Source organism: Erythrolamprus reginae, chromosome 3 (genome assembly GCF_031021105.1).
Source record: "Erythrolamprus reginae isolate rEryReg1 chromosome 3, rEryReg1.hap1, whole genome shotgun sequence".
In the NCBI taxonomy this organism is placed as follows: domain Eukaryota; kingdom Metazoa; phylum Chordata; class Lepidosauria; order Squamata; family Dipsadidae; genus Erythrolamprus; species Erythrolamprus reginae.
The window spans coordinates 250,795,758-250,817,228 of NC_091952.1; the positions used below are offsets into that span (position 1 = coordinate 250,795,758).

At 39.5% G+C, this 21,471-nt stretch overlaps 3 protein-coding genes across 5 annotated transcripts in view; 1 reads left to right on the plus strand and 2 right to left on the minus strand.

Annotated features, from left to right (window-relative positions):
- LOC139166007 (proto-oncogene Mas-like) overlaps window positions 1-6,032 on the minus strand; it is a 34,222-nt gene extending 28,190 nt beyond the window's left edge. The window contains exon 1 of one of the 3 annotated variants that reach the window (XM_070749265.1): window positions 5,951-6,032. The gene's annotated coding sequence lies outside the window, so the exon portion shown is untranslated. The remainder of the gene's footprint in view (window positions 1-5,950) is intronic. The other 2 variants (XM_070749266.1, XM_070749267.1) reach the window with 2 other exon arrangements.
- Window positions 6,033-9,455: 3,423 nt separating this feature from the next.
- Window positions 9,456-10,415, minus strand: LOC139165483 (proto-oncogene Mas-like). The gene has a single exon (XM_070748659.1). It carries the CDS (start codon window positions 10,413-10,415, stop codon window positions 9,456-9,458), a length of 960 nt encoding a protein of 319 aa, XP_070604760.1.
- Window positions 10,416-14,636: 4,221 nt separating this feature from the next.
- The window catches only part of LOC139165484 (proto-oncogene Mas-like), a 28,620-nt gene continuing 21,785 nt past the window's right edge, over window positions 14,637-21,471 (plus strand). The window contains exon 1 of the mRNA XM_070748660.1: window positions 14,637-14,777. Coding sequence (XP_070604761.1) covers window positions 14,637-14,777 — 141 coding nt within the window. The remainder of the gene's footprint in view (window positions 14,778-21,471) is intronic.

Consider the following 21,471-nt stretch of genomic DNA (forward strand, 5'->3'; position numbering starts at 1 on the left):
GGAGCTCAACCCCAGAGCCCCCAATTCGCACTGAAAGATGCTGAAAGAAAATGCAGGGCGTCCTCTTTGGGCAGCCTCTGCGTTCTTCCTGAAAGCGTTTATAAACCCCAAAGCCAGCAATTCTGATACTAACAAAAGTGTCTAGGAAAAGTATAAAGAGAGAAAATCTGGAATCAATTCTATGTAAGCTGCATGAACATGGGGATGCACTCCAAGACCAGAGAGGTAATAATACCACTCTATAAGGCCCTGGTCAGACCGCACCTGGAGTATTGCATCCAGTTCTGGTCACCACACTTCAAAAGAGATATAGAGACTCTGGAAAGGGTGCAGAAAAGAGCAACTAAAATGATAAGGGGACTAGAGACCAGGCCATACGAGGAAAGGTTGATGGAACTGGGCATGGATAGTCTAGTAAAAAGAAGGACTAAGGGGGACATTAAGGTACTTAAGAGGATGCCACAGAGGAGAGGGGGGTCACACTATTTTCCAGGGCACCAGAGAGCCAGAGGAGGAACAACAGTTGGAAGCTAACCAAGGAGAGATTCAACCTGGAGATAAGGAGGAACTTCCTGACGGTGAGAGCGATCAACCACTGGAACAGCCTGCCAGCGGAAGTGGTGAACTCCCCAACTTTGGACATTTTCAAGAGGAGATTGGACTGCCATTTGGATGGGGAGGTGTAGGGTTTCCTGCTTGAGCAGGGGGTTGGACTTGATGACCTGTAAGGTCCCTTTCAACTATAATAATAATAATAATAATAATAATAATAATAATAATAATAATAATAATAGCATATTATTAGCCGTGAAAGTGGTCCCAGTGGTACTTGGCACGCTGGGCGCAGTACCAAAGGATCTCAGCGGACATTTGAAAAACATTGAAATTGACAAAATCTCCATTGGTCAATTGCAAAAGGCTGCTTTACTGGGATCAGCAAACATAATTCGCAGTCCTAGGTGCTTGGGAAGTGCCCGACTGGTGATGAAATACGAAATCCAGCATAGTGATCTCGTTTGCTGTGTTGTACTGACATAATAATAATAATAATAATAATAAGAAGAAGAAGACGAAGACGAAGAAGAAGAAGAATGATGATGATGATGATGATCATCATCATCATCATCATCATCATCATCGTCACCGTCACCGTAATCGTAATCGTAATCGTAATCGTAATCATAATCATAATCATAATCATAATATAATCTGGGTTTCTGCCTCCCCCTCCTTTCTGAATGGCTATAGTATTTTTTAGAACAGAGGTCTTCATAGCTGGCTGGAGAATTCTGGGAGTTGAAATTCACAATTCTTAAAGCTGCCAAGTTTGGGGAGCCCTGGTCTATAAAATAAAACTAATAAGACTTGAAACCTAATGTTTTGCCAGAAACCTTGATTTTGTTTGGTAGTCTGCAGGAAGGAGGGTTAAGAGGGTTAAGTTCTGTGGAGTGGAGCATTTTGGAATATTCACTTAGGCTGTGAAAGTAGCGAGGAACATTTTACATTGCTGCCTTTGAGTAAGTGATTATTTTGTGAGTGGTTATTTTAACTATGAAGGCACCTTTAGGACAATGCTCAAAATGTGCTTTCAAAATTCTAAGTGAAATGTTTCTTTCATTTCACTTTTTTATAGCTGCTCACTTCTAGGATGTGGGTGAATTGTTTGACCTGCTTGTTTTGAGTCCATTGATAAGGGTATTGTTTTGAGTTCTTGGAAAATCCTTGGTCAGGTCACATGATAAGGATAAAACGTTGGCTTCTTTTCTTGGGGGGTGGGGAAAAAAGAGAGAAGGTAGCCGAGGAAACTTCGGCGATCCTTCTTCTTCCTCTTGGCCAAACCCTTTTAGGGAAACTTCCAGCCTGCTTGCCTCCGACCTCCATTGGGTCTTTTGATACCACCACCACCACCACATTCCTGGTTTCTCCTTGTTTTTAAAATTAAGACAAACAAACAAACAACCCAAACTCCATCAGATCATTCTCTCCTCCACCCCATGGCAAGGGACCTCCTCTAATGCTGCATGCTCCTTTCAATGCTGTCTATTTATTTTCTGTAGGCAAGCGGATCGTTTTTGGAAATGGGGATCTACATTCTTGCCTCCTTCCTTCCTGTCCTTTTCTGTTTTTAACAGTCAAGAATCATTGTTCTTAAGGGAGTTGAATCTTGTTCTCTTTTAAAGGCTGGGATTAAAAGACTGAAGGAAAAAAAGGAAGAGAAAACATGTTTCTTTCTCTCCCTGACCCCTTTTCCCCCCCTCTTTTTTTTTTTTTTGTTCCCAGTTAACTATATTTTATAAACTGCACTGCTTTTTTGGTAAGGAATTTCAGAGAAAACCACCACCACCCTTCCCTCCCTAGTGGCTCAGACAGAGATGGAGGCAGAGAGACAGAGGGGAAGAGCAGGGGGTAGTGAGAGGGGGAGGAAATGTGAGAGAGAGAGAAAGAGAAAAATGAGAAAATGATGGAGGGAAAGAACGAGGGAGAGGAAAAAGAAACAAATGAGAGAGAAGAGGAGAGAAGGAAAAAAAGAGAGAGAGGGAAGAGAGAAGTGGAGAGGGGGAAGGAGGGAAGGAAGGAAGGAGAAATTAGGGAACAAGGAAGGAAGGAAGGAAGGAAGAAGAAAGGAAGGAGAAATAGAGGGAACAAAGAAGGAAGGGAGGAGGAAGAATGAAATGAATGGAAGGACAGAGGAAGGAAGAACTTTTTGGGTGTGTGTGTGTATTTTTTCATTTTTCTCTCAACATACATTCAAACAATACAATGTACCATCTAATTTTCCATGAATAAAATGTGGTATTTTGTTCGCAACTAATTTCAATCATCAAAAAAGTTGCAAAAGTTTTTTTTTCTAATTTTGTCATCCAGTTACATACTTTTAATAAAATTTCCTCCTTAATGTTCCTTCAAAAAGTATACCAATTACAGTATATTTCTAACTTATTCACCATTATGCCAAAGTGCTTCCTTCTTTCTTTATACATTTTTTTCTATAAACTAAGAAAACCTTGTATAGCGAATCAGATGTTAACAAAAGAAAATTAAAAACAAAACATAAACATATGCAAATTTCAGACTTCTCTCCTCCCCCCTTCTAAATAGTGCATTTACCTAATCCAAAGTTTAAAAATTATTTCAGCCCATCTAACATTTAGCCAATTAATACTTCTCTAAATTTCTTACTTACCGGTAATTATTAATCTTAAATTTCAGTCAATTTGTGAAAAGAAAAAAAAGGAAAAAAATTCTAAATATTTTCTATTTTCAACCAATTAACATCATTAATCTCCCCAACAATTCTAAATTCAATTCCATTTATGCATTAATCCAAATCAGTATCACCTACTACGTATCTTATTATAATCAATACTTCTAACTTTATTAAAACAGATCAGCAATTCCTAAATTCATATATCTAAATAGAAAAATTAATTTAAGTTTTAAAAAGAGCAAACAAAACAATACTCCAAGCTTAATCAACCCTTCTCAAACTCCAATTTCTTTAACCTGAGCAGAACTTTGAACCAAACCCTTTTCTTTTTTCTTTTTTCGTATCCCCTTTTAATCCCCTTATCCTTTTTATTCTTTTTATTCTTCCTTCTAGGAGGGAAGGACTTTGTTAGAAAAATAAAGGGGTCATTGGATCAAACTTTGGACACTTGATAACGTAGTTATGATGGTGGCAATGTCCCAGGGTTATATGAACATCTTTTGGGATCTTCTGACAAGCAACTGCAGGGATTCACATAACGACTGTGGCAAGAAAGGTGGTAAAGTGAAGCCAGGAGATAGAAACGTTGGCCTCCATTGGGGTCAGAACAGAAGTTGAAGATTATCTGTCTGACCAGTGCACTCTTTTAGAAGCAGATCAGGAGTCCATTATGAAGCTCCACAAAAAAGCATCTAGGGGGGAAGGCAGGTTGTCCTCGACTTACAACAGTTCATTTACTGACCATTCAAAGTCGGAACAGCCCTGAAAAAAGTGACTTATGCCCCCTTTTCACACTTATGACCTTTGCAGCAGCCCCACGATTGCATGATCAAAACTTGGCCGCCGTTTCATATTTATGACCGCTGCTGTGTCTTGAGGTCTTGTGACTTTTGCAACCATCTCAGAAGCAAAGACAAAGGGGGTGGGGGAGAGAAGCCAGATTCGCTTAATGACCGAGTTTTTAACTGATCCATGCCTAGGCATGAACATGTGCCGCTCAGACATTATACTTTTCCGCCCACACCGGAAAAAAATTAAAGGGAACATTGCTTTTGACCCCTTGTCAAAATTCTGTTGACCACAGCATTTGTTTAACAATTGTCACAAAACAGGTAGTAAAATTGGGCAACTTTATGTATGACCTACTTAATGAACACCATGTCTGTATTTCCCAGCTCAATTATGGTTGTAAGTGGAGGACTACCTATTTCAAATGAATAGCACCTACTACAATTCCGCAGGGATCTGATGTGAAAAGAACTTTGAAAAGAGTCAACTTGAAAAGGAAAGATTGCATTGTTATTTTTCACTTTACAGGATCATTCCTGTAGACATTACATTCTTTGATCACTTATAACTTCGGCCTCTAGAACAACTTCAGCTTCAACCAAAACAACACAAGAGCACACAACAGATTTAAGCTTCAAACTTGACTGTAAAAAATACGACTTCAGTAACCGAGTTGTTGAAGCGTGGAACTCATTACCAGACTCCATAGTGTCATCCCCAAACCCCCAACACTTTACTCTTAGATTATCCATGGTTGACCTCTCCAGATTCCTAAGAGGTCAGTAAGGGGTGTGCATAAGTGCACTAGAGTGCCTTCCGTCCCCTGTCCTATTAGAAACATAGAAGACTGACGACAGAAAAAGACCTCATGGTCCATCTAGTCTGCCTTTATACTATTTTCTGTATTTTATCTTAGGATGTATATATGTTTATCCCAGGCATGTTTAAATTCAGTTACTGTGGATTTACCAAACACGTCTGCTGGAAATTTGTTCCAAGGATCTACTACTCTTTCAGTAAAATAATATTTTCTCACGTTGCTTTTGATCTTTCCCCCAACTAAGTTCAAATTGTGTCCCTTGTTCTTGTGTTCACTTTCCTATTAAAAACACTTCCCTCCTGGACCTTATTTAACCCTTTAACATATTTAAATGTTTCAATCATGTCCCCCCTTCTGTCCTCCAGACTATACAGATTGAGTTCATTAAGTCTTTCCTGATACATTTTATGCTTAAGACCTTCCACCATTCTTGTAGCCCATCTTTGGACCCGCTCAATTTTGTCAATACCTTTTTGTAGGTGAGGTCTCCAGAACTGAACACAGTATTCCAAATGTGGTCTGACCAGCACTCTATATAGCAGGATCATAACCTCCCTCCTTCTCCTACATCTCCTATACCTATTCCTATATCTTCTATTCTATTCTTTCTTAGATATATATTTACTATGAGTATATCCTCTATAACCTTCATTATGTATTTTACTATGTGTATACCCACTAAAACCCTCATTGTGTAATGCACAAAATCAATAAATAAATAAATAAATAACTGTTCATGAGTCTGCCAAGGAGTTGAACTGAATACTTATAGTAAATAAACACGTTGCCCTTACTGCTTTGCAGTTCAAAGACCAGATCATCAATTCTTAAATGCTTCTAGGATTTTCTTGGGGTTTTGCGCCCAGATGTTGAGCAATTCTGCTTTGTTTTTCTTCCATGAAAAAAAAATCTCAGATAAAAGACACTCAACCAAAGCCAAACACACACCAGCCAACAAGTCAGAGATGGGAAGATTGCTGTAACACTTTCCAGAGAAAAAAGTTGAATTTGAATATTGGGCAGAGGATCCTGTGGAATTAGCTGATCTCATACAAATCGTCCCCAAGTCTTATGTTAAACTCAAAAATGAGTATTTTGCAGATAGCTATTACCACAAAAGAAACTTTACATACCTGATGATGAATCTCCTGGCTGGTCTCTTTCAGAATCTAAGCAGGATGTTCCTTTTCCTTTTTCACTGAATTCTCTTAGCCTGCATTTGATGTAACTGCAGTTGGGAAGGAGGGTGGAGCTTGGCCAAGCTTCTCAGTAAAAATAAAAGAGAACTTGCATAATATTTTTTTCTGAATTTTGCAGCATTATATATTATAACACACAGTTTCCAAGGAAGAACTTGAAACCACAATAATATCTTGACAACCAAAACATATCTGATAGAGAAGCAATCTAATCTTGAAGTCAAATTCCTGGAATCAAAGCCCATTAATTCCTTATGGCAGCAATTGTTAAATGTGACAGCAACCTCTTAATTACCCAAACAAATCCAAGTGTCATCAATGCAAGTGTCCAGCATCTTGTCCATTTTATCGTGTTTCCAAATGTTGCCGCTACCCTATGTTCTGTCGGGCTCTCTGGTAGAATCCTCCCAAAAATTCACAGGTACAAATTTCAGACACACACACGTTTGAAAATTCAAAACAATGTTCTTTATAATGAAAAGTCACTTAAACTAAGCCCTCTTTTGGTATAGCAAAGAGCACTAGTCTCCAAACAAACTGGTAATTTATACAAGTCCCTTATCAGTCCTGTGATACTTAGCTTGCAGGTGTGAGGAAATTCAAAGTCCTTCTTTCACAAAGTGGTTTAGTTTGCTCTGGTTTAGTTTCAAAGAAGGGAAAAATCAGCGCACAAAAAGTCAAAGTCAGTAACACAGTCATGAAACACAATGATCAGATAATCCTCCACAATGGCCAAACCTACAGGCTGCTCTTTATAGCAGCCTCACTAATGACCACAGCCCCACCCAATCACAGGTGGCCTCATTTTCTTTGATAATAATCTCTCAGTTGTTGTTGCCTATGCATCGCTCTCCGCATGCATGGCTGTATCATTAACTCTTGTTCTGAATCCAAGGAGGAGCTAGATAATTGATCTCCTTCTGAGCTGTCTGCCACACTCTCCTCCTCCCTGTCACTCATGTCTTCTTGGTCAGAGGAGCCTTCATCATCAGATTCCACCAGGGGCAAAACAGGCCTGCAGCATGTGGATGTCTCCCCCACATCCACAGCCCTTGGGACAGGAGCTTGGCCAGAGCTAACCACAACACCCTATTTCCCTGAAAATAAGACAGTGTCTTATATTAAGTTTTGCTCCCAAAGATGTGCTACGTCTTATTTTCAGGAGATGTCTTATTTTTTTTCAATGAAGAATTCACATTTATTGCTGAACAAAAGAAATGAACATTTGTTATATACTGTACAATAGTTGTCATGACAAACCAGCATAATCAGACAAACTGAATCCTATCAAGTATTTCTTACTACTACCATACCATTATTTCCACGTACAACAATTATACTTTCTTCAAATATATGTTATATATGTTCTGTTCGGGAATGCTGCGAAATGAAACGTCTCCTATGTCTTACTTTCTGGGGATGCCTTATATCAGGCAATTCTACAAAACCTCTCCTATGTCTTACTTTCAGGGGTGACTTATTTTCGGGGAAACAGGGTAGTATACATTTTTTAAAATACAAATACAACTTTTGTTCCAATTGGTTCCCACAAAGTCAAAATGTTTCTATATTTCCTTCTAAACACTTCTCATTCCATCTGAAGAAGAAGAAAGTATTCCAGCACTTTTGTACAAAGGGAAGAGAATTTTGATGACCCATCACAAAGAATACAAACCAAGATGAACTTTATAATTGAAAAGTTTATGAAGTTCTTAGAACTTAGTGGGTGAGTTTGGATTCCAACTATAAATGGGTTTGAAAGTTCCATAAAAGAATGGTGGGAAAGAAAGGCTTATAGTGATGGAACCTACATATCTTTAAAGAATACTTAAAAAAAGGCAACAAATGAAAATTATCCCTTATGAATTTTTCTTAAAAATAACCAAACATGTCTGAAATATGTGAGGATCAAAATTCATTCAGGAAATGTATCCTGTACATATTTATTACCTTCTCTTTTCTTTCACTATATAGACAAATTTGCAAATTTTAGTGAAGCCATATATACTGTAATTCTTCCAAGTGCTTTAGAGACAAAAGCTTTGCAAATCTATAGGAAAGAGCCATATGTAAAACAATAAAAGTTGCATTAAAAATATATCATTCGAAGGAAGTACAGTGATACCTCGTCTTACGAACTTAATTGGTTCCGGGACAAGGTTTGTAAGGTGAAAAATTTGTAAGACGAAACAATGTTTCCCATGGGAATCAATGGAAAAGCGATTAATGTGTGTAAGCCGCAAACTCACCCCTTTTGGCAGCCAAAGGACCCGTTTTTGCATTGCTGGGCTCCCCTCCATGGGAAACCCCACCTCCAGACTTACGTGTTTTTGTGATGCTGCAGGGGAATCCTAGCAGGGGAATCCCAGCAGTGCAAAAACGGGTGCTTTGCTGTCAATGGAAGTCCGGACGTGGGGTTTCCCAGCGAGGGGAGCCTCAGCAAAATCACAGCATCACAAAAACACGGAAGTCCGGAGGTGGGGTTTCGAGGACTTCCATGTTTTTGTGATGCTGTGATTCCCCTGCAGCATTGCAAAAACACAGAAGTCCAGAAGTGGTGTTTCCCATAGAGGGGAGCCTCAGGGGAATCCCAGCAGCACAAAAACAAGCGCTTTGCTGGCAACAGAAGTCTGGAGGTGGGGCATCCCAGTGGCAGAGGCTTGGGTTTATAAAGGAAAAATAGTTTGGAAGAAGAGGCAAAAAAATCTTAAACCCCGGGTTTGTATCTCGAAAAGTTTGTATGACGAGGAGTTTGTAAGACGCGGTATCAATGTATTTCTAACAGTAGTTTTCTGATATAAAAAAAGAATGTGAAGTCAGACATATAATTTCATGTTCTGATACTTAAAAAGAATGTATGTGAAATCTGACATACAATCTATATACTATAGATCGGAGAGGGGCGGCATACAAATCTAATAAATTATTATTAAATTATTATTATTATAATTAATATAATTAGCCATCCTGAGTCATTCAGGATTGGATGGCATAGAAGTCGAATAAAACAAATTTTATATTTTGAAATTAAAAAAAAAATGAAGTCAGCCATATTTTGTACAGATATACTCACTTTGGAAATTATGAAGACAGCAATATTTCTGTTTTATATTACTATTATTATTATTATTATTATTATTATTATTATTATTATTATTATTAGTATTAATTAGATTTGTATGCCACCTCTCTCCGTAGACTTGGGATGGCTCACAGCAATAATAAAAAACAATATGCAACAAAACTAATTTTTAAAAATATCTAAAAATCCCTTATTTAAAAAGCAAGACATACACACATATCGTTTGGCATTAACTACTTTGTTCAATAAATGTGGTTCATTTTTAAATTGAACACACATATTATTTATGTTTTTCAAAAATGAATGTATAGAGATAGTAATACATCACAAAAATGATTACGCAATGATAATGACACTTCACAATATGTTTTCTTCTGTAGTTTGCTCCCTTTCGGAGCTTTCCTGCTCATCCTTGAAGACTCTTTGCAGAGCTACCTTCAAAGATGCTTTGGGCTGATTCTTTCCTCTCTTCTTCATCCCCACTAAGAAATAAAGGAGTGGGTTGATGCTGCTGTTGAGAGTGGCACATCCTATCCCAATTGTCAAAAAGACAGGATGACGGAAACCAAAACCATACACGACATACAAGACATACATGGGGAAAGAAAAAAGGAAGAAGAAGAGGAGGGCCAGCAAGATGGTGGTGAGAAGTTTCCTTTGATTGCGTTGAGATTTAGACCTCACTTGAATCCAGAGGGTCACAGTAGACACAACCATGAGAGGCGTGCAAAGTAAACCATTCACAATAAGCAGGTAAAGGAAAGGTGAACTTCCAAAGCTCTTGGTTTGATGCAGAATGTAGTGCAGTGCAGAGAGCAGGAAGGAGAAGATCCAGATGAAGCTACAAACCAAGGTGGACACATTTGAAGGACGATGGCAGCGATGCCAGAGTGGGAAAAGGACAGCCACACACCTGTCCAGGCTGATGGCCATCAACAGAAACTGGCTGACAGAATAGGTGAAGAAAAAGAGCTCGAAAAATAATAAGAAAAAAGTTTTGACAATATCAGTATTTTCACGCAGAGTTGACACCGCCACAAGTATAACTGCAACAATGAGCGATGTGAGGACCCCAGAATCAGCGATGGAGAGGTTCAGGATGAAAGTGGTGAAAGGATTCCTCTTAATGGAAAAGGCCAGGAGGTAAATTGTCCTTCCATTACCCACCAGGCCTAAAATGCAAACAAGGGCAATGAACCCATTGATAAGGTTCCGTCTTAATTTTTCAAACTGTTGATCATCTGTAGAAGGTATTCCTGATGTTTCAGAAATATTCAGAGTGGTGTTCAGAATGAGTTTCATACTTTGGGGATACATCATGCTTTAAAAAAAGAAAAAAATAATCAAGTTCTCATACACAAAAGTCACATGTATGTGTGTGCATGCACACACACACACATTTTTCACTTACACATATTAACACATAAGCATTTTTTTCACCATCTAATGGAAATTATTGTTCTGACTTAGGCTTCCTGATTAAATGAAACTGCACAAATGGTGTCACTCAAACCTCATTTATTTGTAATGTCTGCTAATTATTTTCATTGTTCTCATTGGAAAAGACTCTGAAGTTGGGAAAGATTGAAGTCAAAATTTATTTATTAATTGGATTGTTTAATTTATTTATTAATTGGATTTATGTGACACCGTTCTCCGAGGACTGATGGGATGAGATGAATAAGGTCACCCATACCATGACTATGAATTTGGGCAAACTTTGGGGGACATTGGAGGACAGAGGGGGCCTGGCGTGCTATTGTTCATGGGGTCATGAAGTGTTGGATACAACAACAAATGCCCCAGTTAAAAGCTATGTAGGTACTCAACACTCAATATTAGGTACAGCAGGGAAGTGTTTTCAATAGGAAAGTGAACACAAGAACAAGGGGGCACAATCTGAGGTTAGTTGGGGGAAAGATTAGAAGTAATGTGAGAAAATATTATTTTACTGAAAGAGTAGTAGATGCTTGGAACAAACTTCCAGCAGACGTGGTCGGTAAATCCAAAGTAACTGAATGTAAACATGCCTGGGATAAACATAGATCCATCCTAAGATAAAATACAGGAAATAGTATAAGGGCAGACTAGATTGACCGTGAGGTCTTTTTCTGCCATCAACCTTCTATGTATTATATTATACTTACATGTTTTCATATTGATATACAAAACGTTCGCCCTCAGGAATGAAATCATTGCCATGGAAATACCCTTTTGAGAGGAAGCAATTATAGCAAGTCATGATTATGATCAATAATACCAGGCAGCAAAAAATATTAATGTGTAGTGTTGGGCGAACCGAATTTGCACAATTCAGGTCCGTGCGGATTTTGCAGTGTTTGGCATGCTGAACCCGAACCCAAAATTTTTTAAAACTTCGGGCAAAGTTCGGGGTCGGGTTCGGCATTCAGTTGCCTTGGCTGGCCAAGAAGTGACATCTCCGTGATGTCAGAGCCCCGCCCCCAAAATCCCATCGTGGGGAGGCTGGAGGAGTGGGGGTGGGGATTCCCCTCTGCCTGCCAACCCCCCTTTTGACGTTGGAAGTAAGCAGGTGGCAAGTTTCTCGGTGGGTACTACCTTGGCGGCGACTTTAATGCACCAAGAAACTTGCCACCGTCTTACTTTCCCAACGGAGAAAAGCTCCACACATACACCGCGTGCCCATCCTCCTTCCGACATCAAAGGGGAGGGGCGTGGTGGCAGGTAGAGAGGAATCCCCCACCCTCATTCCCCCAGCCTCTGCACCGAAAGCCAGGAAGTGACATCTCCATGACGTCAAAGTCCCACCCCTAGAATCCCATTGTGGGGAGGCTGGAGGAGTGGGGGCATGGGATTCCCCTCTGCCTGCCACTGCCCCCTCCCCTTTGACATCGGAAGGAGGATGGGCACGCGGTGTGTGTGGGGAGCATTTCTCCGGTGGGAAAGTAAGATGGTGGCAAGTTTCTTGGCGCATTAAAGCTGCTGCCGAGATGGTCCCCGCCGAGAAACTTGCCACCATCTTACTTTCCCAACGCACAAACGCTCCCCACACACACCACGCATGACCATCCTGATGACATAATTTATTCTGCTCCTACCTTCCGTTGATTTAACTGGAAAATCCATTGTGCAAAATGTGCAGAGAACGCTTCAAATTTGTGGTGAAGGAGGACAATCCAGGACACTGCAATTAAAGGAAAAATACAATTATATTTAAAAAGCAGATTTGTCTCTTCTTGTTGTCAAAATGACTTAAAGGAATTGTGTTCTTGAAGAATTCAAAGCCACTGTAGGTCAGTCATCCACAGAAAACAGGTATAAACATTCTTAGCTTTCAATCAAGTAATCAGAGGTTATTTACTGTCTAAGAACAAACACAGCTGAGAAAAGGGAATTTCAAAGTATTGTAAAAGTTAGCAGCTAACATTTAATAGGAATAAGATATTGATATCTGATTTAAAGAGTCTACCTGCATAATGTGTTTGCCATTTTTCACAAATATTGATGTCCTGGCATTGATCAGCAAGATTAATATCAGCAACGTACTCCAAACAAGAAGACTAAACAATCAATACTAACTAATACATAATGGTTGTTTAGTTTGTGGCTCTTCCTCCTGACTCCCAAGATCATTCTTTCATACTATCATAAAGCATTCAATCAGGAGCCACATTTAATATTTGTAATTTTGTTAAAAAAATATTACTGAATCAAAGGCTTTATAGAAGTCTATGTAAATTATTTTTATAATTATTATTTATTGGATTTGTATGCTGCCCCTCTTCGTAGACTCGGGGCTGCTAACAACAGTGATAAAAAACAGCATGTAACAATCCAATACTAAAAACAACAACAACAACAACAAAAAAAACCTTATTATAAAACCAAACATACATACAAACATACCAATCGTAAATTGTAAAGGCCTAGGGGGAAAGAATATCTCAGTTCCCCCATGCCTGATGGCAAAGGTGGGTTTTAAGAAGCTTAGGAAAGGCGAGGAGGGTGGGGGCAATTCTAATCTCTGGGGGGAGTTGGTTCCAGAGGGCCGGGGCCACCACAGAGAAGGCTCTTCCCCTGGGTCCCGCCAAACGACATTGTTTAGTTGACGGAACTCGGAGAAGGCCCACTCTGTGGGACCTAACTGGTCGCTGGGATTCGTGCAGCAGAAGGCGGTCCTGGAGATAATCTGGTCCGGTGCCATGAAGGGTCATAACCAACACTTTGAATTGTAATTTTAAACAAATTACCCTTACTGGCTTGCAGTTCAGAGATCAGATCACCGATTCTTAGATGCGTTTAGGATTTTCTTAGATTTTTACACCCAGATGTCTTTTTTTGTATTTCTTCCATGAAGAAAAAGTTCTTTGATAAAAGACACGCAACCAAAGCCAAACACACCCCAGTCAACAGGTCAGAGATGGGAAGATTGCTGTGACATTATCCTGAGAAAAAAGTTAAATTCTAATATTGGCCAGAGGATCCTGTGGACTTAGCTGATCTCATACTAATAGTCACCAAGTCTTATCTGTATAGTCTGGAGGACAGAAGGAAAAGGGGGGACATGATCGAAACATTTAAATATGTTAAAGGGTTAAATAAGGTCCAGGAGGAAAGTGTTTTTAAGAGGAAAGTGAACACAAGAACAAGGGGACACAATCTGAAGTTAGTTGGGGGAAAGATCAAAACCAACATGAGAAAATATTGTTTCACTGAAAGAGTAGTAGATCCTTGGAACAAACTTCCAGCAGACGTGGTAGATAAATCCACAGTAACTGAATTTAAACATGCCTGGGATAAACATAGATCCATCCTAAGATAAAATACAGAAAATAGTATAAGGGCAGACTAGATGGACCATGAGGTCTTCTTCTGCCGTCAGTCTTCTATGTCTCTATGTTTCTATCTTAAACGCAAAAAGGAGTATTTTGCAAATAAGTATTACCACAAAAGAAACTCTGCCTTTACTATAGACATCCCCCAACCCCAAAATCTTCCACCTTACATTATCTACAATTGACCTCTCCCCTTTTCTAATAGGTCTGTAAGGGGCGTGCATAAGTGCACTTTTGTGCCTAATGTCCCTGTCCTACTGTCTTATTATCCTTTCTATTACTATGTTCTACTTATCTTATGTTATGTTAATATGTACTATAATACTATATTTGTACAATATTTGTTTGACAAATTAATAAGTAAAATAAATAAATAAACATACCTGGTGATGAATCTCCAGATGAGAATGGCTTTCAGAATCTAAGCATGAGGTTCCTTTTTCAATGAATCCTCTTAGCCTGCACTTGATGTAAGTGCAGTTGGGAAGGAGAATGGAGCTCGGACAACCTGCAAACTCTCTTAGAAAAAATAAAAAAGAACTCGCACTACATTCATCTCTGAATTTTGCAATATTATGTGTTATCGCACACAGTATGCAAGGAAATACTTGAAACCACAATCGTATCTTGAAACATGGAAAAACCAAATGCTATCTGATAGAGAATCAATCTAATCTGAACATCAAATTCCTGGAATCAAGGTCCATTAAAGAAGTGATGACTCATGGCAGCAATTGTTAAATGTGACAGCAACCTCCTAGTTACCCAAACAAATTCAAGTGTCATCAGTGCAATTGTCCACCATCTTGCCCGTTTTGTCCTGTTTCCAAATGTTGCCGTTAGTGTACAGGCCTTCACTCACTTGGTTAGTGGGAGAAAAGGCCAGAATAGAATCATCTTCTGTAGAATCGCCTTTAAGGAGTCTTCTGATTCTCTGTTTTCTCAAGTCCAATTCAATCCCAAAGCAAACCAGGAGAAGTTCTTCTCGTTAAGCTTTCTCAGCCTAGGAATAATGGGCAGCTCAGGACACTGCCCTGTGACCAAAAAGAAACATAATGGAAGAGAATCTTTCCATCATCTCCATCACTGAGGTGGAAAAGCATCACCATGAGAAAACGTGAATGAATGAATGAATGAATGAATGAATGAATGAATGACAAACTTGGGAAGGACCTTGGAGGTCTTGTAGTTCAACTCCCTGCTCAAGCAGGATATCATTTACCTTTTCAGACAAATGGATGTTCAATCTCTTATTAGAAATCTCCAGTGTTGAACCCTCAACTTCTGATGGCAAGACGTTCCACTGATTCATTGTTCTAACTGTCAGGAAGTTCCTCTTTAATACTAGTTTGGTTCTCTCCTTGGTTAGTTTCCATCCATTGCTTCTTGTTCTGCCTTCAGAGGAATGAATGAATGAATCAGTGAACAAATAAATAACTAAATATTCTTAGCTTGAGTCAGAAAAGCAAAGGGGAAAAAAGAGGGTGAATTTCAAAGACTGCCTTCTTTTTCAGAAACAAAACACTCAAAAGCTATTCGGACTACAAGAATGTTGGAAGGTCTTAAGCATAAAACGTATCAGGAAAGACTTAATGAACTCAATCTGTATCGTCTGGAGGACAGAAGGAAAAGGGGGGACATGATCGAAACATTTAAATATGTTAAATGGTTAAATAAGGTCAAGGAGGGAAGTGTTTTTAATAGGAAAGTGAACACAAGAACAAGGGGATACAATCTGAAGTTAGTTGGGGGAAAGATCAAAAGCAACATGAGAAAATATTATTTTACTGAAAGAGTAGTAGATCCTTGGAACAAACTTCCAGCAGACATGGTAGATAAATCCACAGTAACTGAATTTAAACATACCTGGGATAAACATATATCCATCCTAAGATAAAATACAAAAAATAGTATAAGGGCAGACTAGATGGACCATGAGGTCTTTTTCTGCCGTTAGACTTCTATGTTTCTATGTTTCTATGATATTTGATTCCAAAGTGCAATTCAAAAACCAGTTAATAGAAGGGAATTGGCTAGTTTTGTAATATGGTGAAAATTTCGAAACATATTTCAAGGGTTCATTTGGGGGTTACCTGACACTTTACAAACAAAGAAGCTTTACTTTCAGCACAACAAGTGATTCATTCTCTGTCTTTTCTGCAGCTCATTACACTAAGCCAGCTATGTTTTGTATATAAACCATATTTATCATATTTAATGAATCAAGGCAACGGAGGTCAACACTGCTTTAGCAGTGGATGTAAACTCTTTTGAGATTGTTTTAGATACAGCAAGATCTGTCGTTAATGCTGTTTCAAAATATGTGGTTTGTTGCCTGGCATACTATAAAGCACATCTAGGGTGGAGATAAATCAGTCGTTTTTATCAATACCACTAAAAAGGAAAAACCAGAAAACCATGGGGGAAAATCCAACAAGGTTGTAGAAAGGACACTCTGACGAACTGAAAGAAGAAAAAAATAAGTACCAATAAAAATGGAAAAAGGAACACACAATTAAGGCAAAATATCAACTGTTCTGTCTGGGTCACTCCAGAAGCCAAGACCAACCCAAAAAGAGAAGCCAGACACACCGGTAAAAGACAAAGGCAGTTTATTAAATGCAAGAAAAACACAGGTAACAGAAAATGTCCTTACATACAGGAAAACGCTGTATCTTCTGATATATCCACGAAGGCAAAAGTCCATGCAGCAATACAGGATTCTTGCTGCCAAGACGAGGCTGTAGATAGCAGACCTACACCTCCCACGGGTCTTCCAAACTGCTGGGCCACAAGCCAGAAACAGAGACGTCGAGAACAAAGCAGGACATCATAATTCCAACTGATAACACTCCACATGGCGTCAAGGGCTTGCCTGCCTTTTAAACCCTGCTAAGGAGGACCACACCCAAGCCCAGCTGTTCCTAATTCAGTGCTGATAATACTTCTTTAATTGCTCCTTTCTTTGATCTGAACGTCTCTGTCACATGTCAATGACAGCTTGTGCTTCATCACCTAATGACTCCAAACTACTGGCTGGGGAGAGCCCCCCCCCCGGGGCTCTCATGCTGTTCTCCTTCGTCCCATACCTGACTTTCCTCTCCCCCGTCCGACTGTTCAGCCCCATCCTCTTCGCTGTCATCCTCCTCCGGGCATGGAGCCAGCAAAGACGCAGCTGGACCCTGATCGGCCTCAGGCTGAACCGTAACATCAACCAACAGCCCAAACTGCAAAGGTGGAATCAGAAAAGCTAAGGCTTTCAAATGAAGTAAGACTTTCAACAAATGTCAAAAACAATTGAAAAAAAGTTTCTTTCGTTATATAAAAAAATTAAGAAAAAAAGTCAAAGATGTAATCAATTCGCTAATAGCAGACGATGGTAAAGAATTAACAGAAAGTGGAGAGAAAGCAGAACTGCTTAATTCATATTTTGCATCAGTCTTCATGCCAAAGGAGGGTGGGAAGTCAAGGGCTGATGTTTCTCCAAGGTTTTACTTTACCATTATAGAGCATTAAAGAGTATTCTAAAATTGCCTCTTAGGAAATATCTGCTGACCATCCATTCTAAAATTGCCTCTTAGGAAATATCTGCTGACCATCCATTGAATAGGAGTTGTATTAACAGAAAAATGATCAGATTTTCACTTAAGATAATGGGAAAAAGAAGGCTAGCTGACTTAACAGAATAGCTGTTATATTGAACTGAGAAGAAAAGTGCTTAATGTTTATTAAGGGTTAGGAATCAACTACCCTGAGCAATCTTTACTGAGGGCAAATCATGTCAGATGACTAATCTCATTGATTTGTTTGACTATGTCACAAAGGTGTTGGATGAAGGTAGTGCCATGGATATTGCCTATCTGGGCTTCAGCAAAGCCTTTGATACGGTTCCTCATAAAGAGCTGATAGATAAATTAGTGAAGATTGGACTTAATCCCAGAATAGTTCAGTGGATTTACAGCTGGCTGAAGTGTAGATATCAGAGGTTTGTTGTTAAAGGTGAGTATTCTGAGCAGAGTCTGGTTACAAGCGGTGTGCCACAAGGGTCAGTTCTGGGTCCTACTCTTTTTAATATGTTTGTGAGTGACATAAGGTATTTGCCGATGGCTCTAACGTGTGAAATAGGGTTGATATTCCTGGAGGCATCTGTAATATGGCAAATGATTTAGCTGTACTAGATAAGTGGCCAGGTTACAAGCGGTATGCCACAAGGGTCTGTTCTGGGTCCTATTCTTTTTAATATGTTTGTGAGTGACATAGGGGAAGGTTTGGTAGGGAAGGTTTGCCTATTTGCCAATGACTCTAAAGTGTGCAATAGGGTTGATATTCCTGGAGGGGTCTGTGATATGGTAAATGATTTAGCTTTACTAGATAAATGGTCAAAGCAATGGAAACTGCTGTTTATTGTTTCCAAATGTAAAATAATGCACTTGGGGGAAAGGAATCCTCAATCTGAGTATTGCATCGGCAGTTCTGTGTTAGCAAAACATTCAGAAGATAAGGATTTAGGGGTAATGATTTCTGACAGTCTCAAAACGTGTGAACAGTGCGGTCAGGCAGTAGGGAAAGCAAGTAGAATGCTTGGCTGCATAGCTAGAGGTATAACAAGCAGGAAGAGGGAGATTGTGATCCCGCTGTATAGAGCGCTGGTGAGACCACATTTGGAATACTGTGTTCAGTTCTGGAGACCTCACCTACAAAAAGATATTGATAAAATTGAACAGGTCCAAAGATGGGTTAAAAAAAATGGTGGAAGATTTTAAGCATAAAACTTATCAGGAAAGACTTAATGGACTCAATCTGTATAGTTTGGAGGACAGAAGGGAAAGGGGGGACATGATAGAAACATTTAAATATGTTAAAGGGCTAAATGAGGTCCAGGAGGGAAGTGTTTTTATAGGAAAGTGAACACAAGAACAAGGGGGCACAATCTGAGCTTAGTTGGGGAAAAGATCCAAAGCAACATGAGAAAATATTATTTTACTCAAAGAGTAGTAGATCCTTGGAACAAACTTCCAGCAGACGTGGTAGATAAATCCACAGTAACTGAATTTAAACATGCCTGGGATAAACATATATCTATCCTAAGATAAAATACAGAAAATAGTATAAGGGCAGACTAGACGGACCATGAATTCTTTTTCTGCCATCAATCTTCTATGTTTCTATGTTTCTATCTTATGGGCCTCTCACAAATCTCTCTGGAATTATTATACAATTTGGCATGCATGCAAATCCATACTGTATGCCTGAAATTGAGCTAATGCATATTTTTCTCAAATTCATGGAACTCGTTTGGTTAAAAACAGAAGCATGTCTAAATACCATGTAGAAATGCAAATTGCGTTCCTTTTAAGAGAAGCTGTGAAAAGGATAGCAAACGTCTCAGAAAACACCAACAGATTAGTACAACTACTTGACATAATCATAACACACAAACCCAACAAAGCCCTCCAAAACATCATAAATAAACCAAAATACTCAATACGCCCTGAATGGGAGGGGGAAAACCAGGATATCAAGGTTCCACCTAATAAACTAACTCAGCAAGCACTGATGAGCCAATCCAATCTCTTAATCCAAAGCTTTGGTGAGCACCTCATTTTGGCACAGCATGAAAACAATACCAACTCTGGTTAATTCCCAGGCAATTCAATATAATTAAGTACAGTGATACCTCGTCTTACAAACACCTCGTCATACAAACTTTTCGAGATACAAACCCAGGGTTTAAGATTTTTTTGCCTCTTCTTCCAAACTATTTTCACCTTACAAACCCACCGCCGCTGCTGGGAATCCCTGCCTCCAGACTTCTGTTGCCAGTGAAGCACCTGTTTTTGCGCTGCTGGGATTCCCCTGAGGCTCCCCTCCATGGGAAACCCCACCTCCGGACTTCCATGTTTTTATGATGCTGCAGGGAAATCCCAGCAGGGGAATCCCAGCAGCACAAAAATGGGTGCTTCGCTGGCAGCGGAATTCTGGAGGTGGGGTTTCCCAGCGAGGGGAGCCTCAGTAAAATCATAGCATCGCAAAAACACAGAGGTCCAGAGGTGGCATTTCCCATGGAGGGAAGCCTCAGGGGAATCCCAGCAGCACAAAAACAGGCGCTTCGGCTGGCAAAAGGAGTGAACGTTGGGCTTGCACGCATTAATAGTTTTTCCATTGATTCCTATGGGAAACATTGTTTCATCTTACAAACTTTTCACCTTAAGAACCTTATTCTGGAACCAATTAAGTTTGTAAGACAAGGTATCACTGTATAGAATATTGATTGATTGATTGATTGATTGATTGATCGATCGATCGATCTATTTATTTATTTATTTATTTATTTATTTATATATTTATTTATTTATTTATTTATCAGACTTGTATGGCGCCCCTCTCCGTAGACTCAGGGCGGCTAACAATAGTAAAAAACAATATAAACAAATCTAATATTAAAAGTAGTTTAAAAACCCCAATTTAAGAAACCAATCATACATACAAACATACCATGCACAAATTGAATAGGCCTGGGGGGAAAGGAATATCTCAATTCCCCCATGCCTGACGGCAGAGGTGGGTTTTAAGGAGCTTACGAAAGGCAAGGAGGATGGGGGCAACTCTGATATCTGGGGGGAGTTGGTTCCAGAGGGTCGGAATTTTTCCTCCCCCCGTTAGTGCAGGTCGCATTGTCCAGGTGTAGTTATGGAAAAATGTCCATGCCTCTGGCTTACATCTGCTGGAGTGTCGTTGGTTCCAGCGGTAGGCTACAAGCCAGAATGCTAAGTTGCGCTCACCGCCGCAACTCGTAAGTTCTTGCGGGACCAGCATGATTTTGCTGCTGCATCTGTGGAGGTAGCAAAATTGCGCCCAGGTTTTACCTGCGGATCCGTGCATGATTTTGCTACCTCCGCAGGTGCAGCAGTAAATTTGCACTGGTCCCACAAAAACTTATGAGCTGCAGTGGCGAGTGCAATTTAGGGTTCTGGCTCCTAGCCCACCGCTGCTTGGTTCCCATAAGACAGTTTCTTGTTATTGTCCACATTGCAATCTCTCCCTCCCTTATCCCCTCCATCTATTGGCGAGCTCTAAAAGCAGTAAAATGAGAAAGCAGCCTGATGAACACCCTTTGAAGCTCGACACAGAATTCCTATAAAACACACAATGAAAAAGAGGGCTAGAACAAAACTTTATGGAGATATAATATATGACCAAATTTTTGCAAGTCTGGTTCCTGATCTGGAGAAACTTCAAGGGCTAACAATGGCACCCCACTCAATGCCTTCTAATTTGATTTCATCAGAATAGAACAGAAACAAAAAACTCCAATGGAATATTTGGAGTGTTTTTGTTTCCTGAGTTGTATAGGAAACTATTATTGCTTTCACACTCTGGCATCCTGAGGGAAAATATGGGGGGGGATCTGTTTTTTCCCTTTTTTGCTTCTCTTCCTTCTGCAATGAATCCCCTTAAGAGTAATTTAAACAATAAATTTAATTGCCCATTAACCGTAATTTAGACATTTTCAAAATATATACCTTTTTCATAATAGTGGCAGAGTTCAGCCAAACACT

Bases quoted from the DNA above. Each gene is read 5' to 3' on its own strand.
- LOC139165483 (XM_070748659.1), bottom strand. From the start codon at position 10,415: ATGTATCCCCAAAGTATGAAACTCATTCTGAACACCACTCTGAATATT.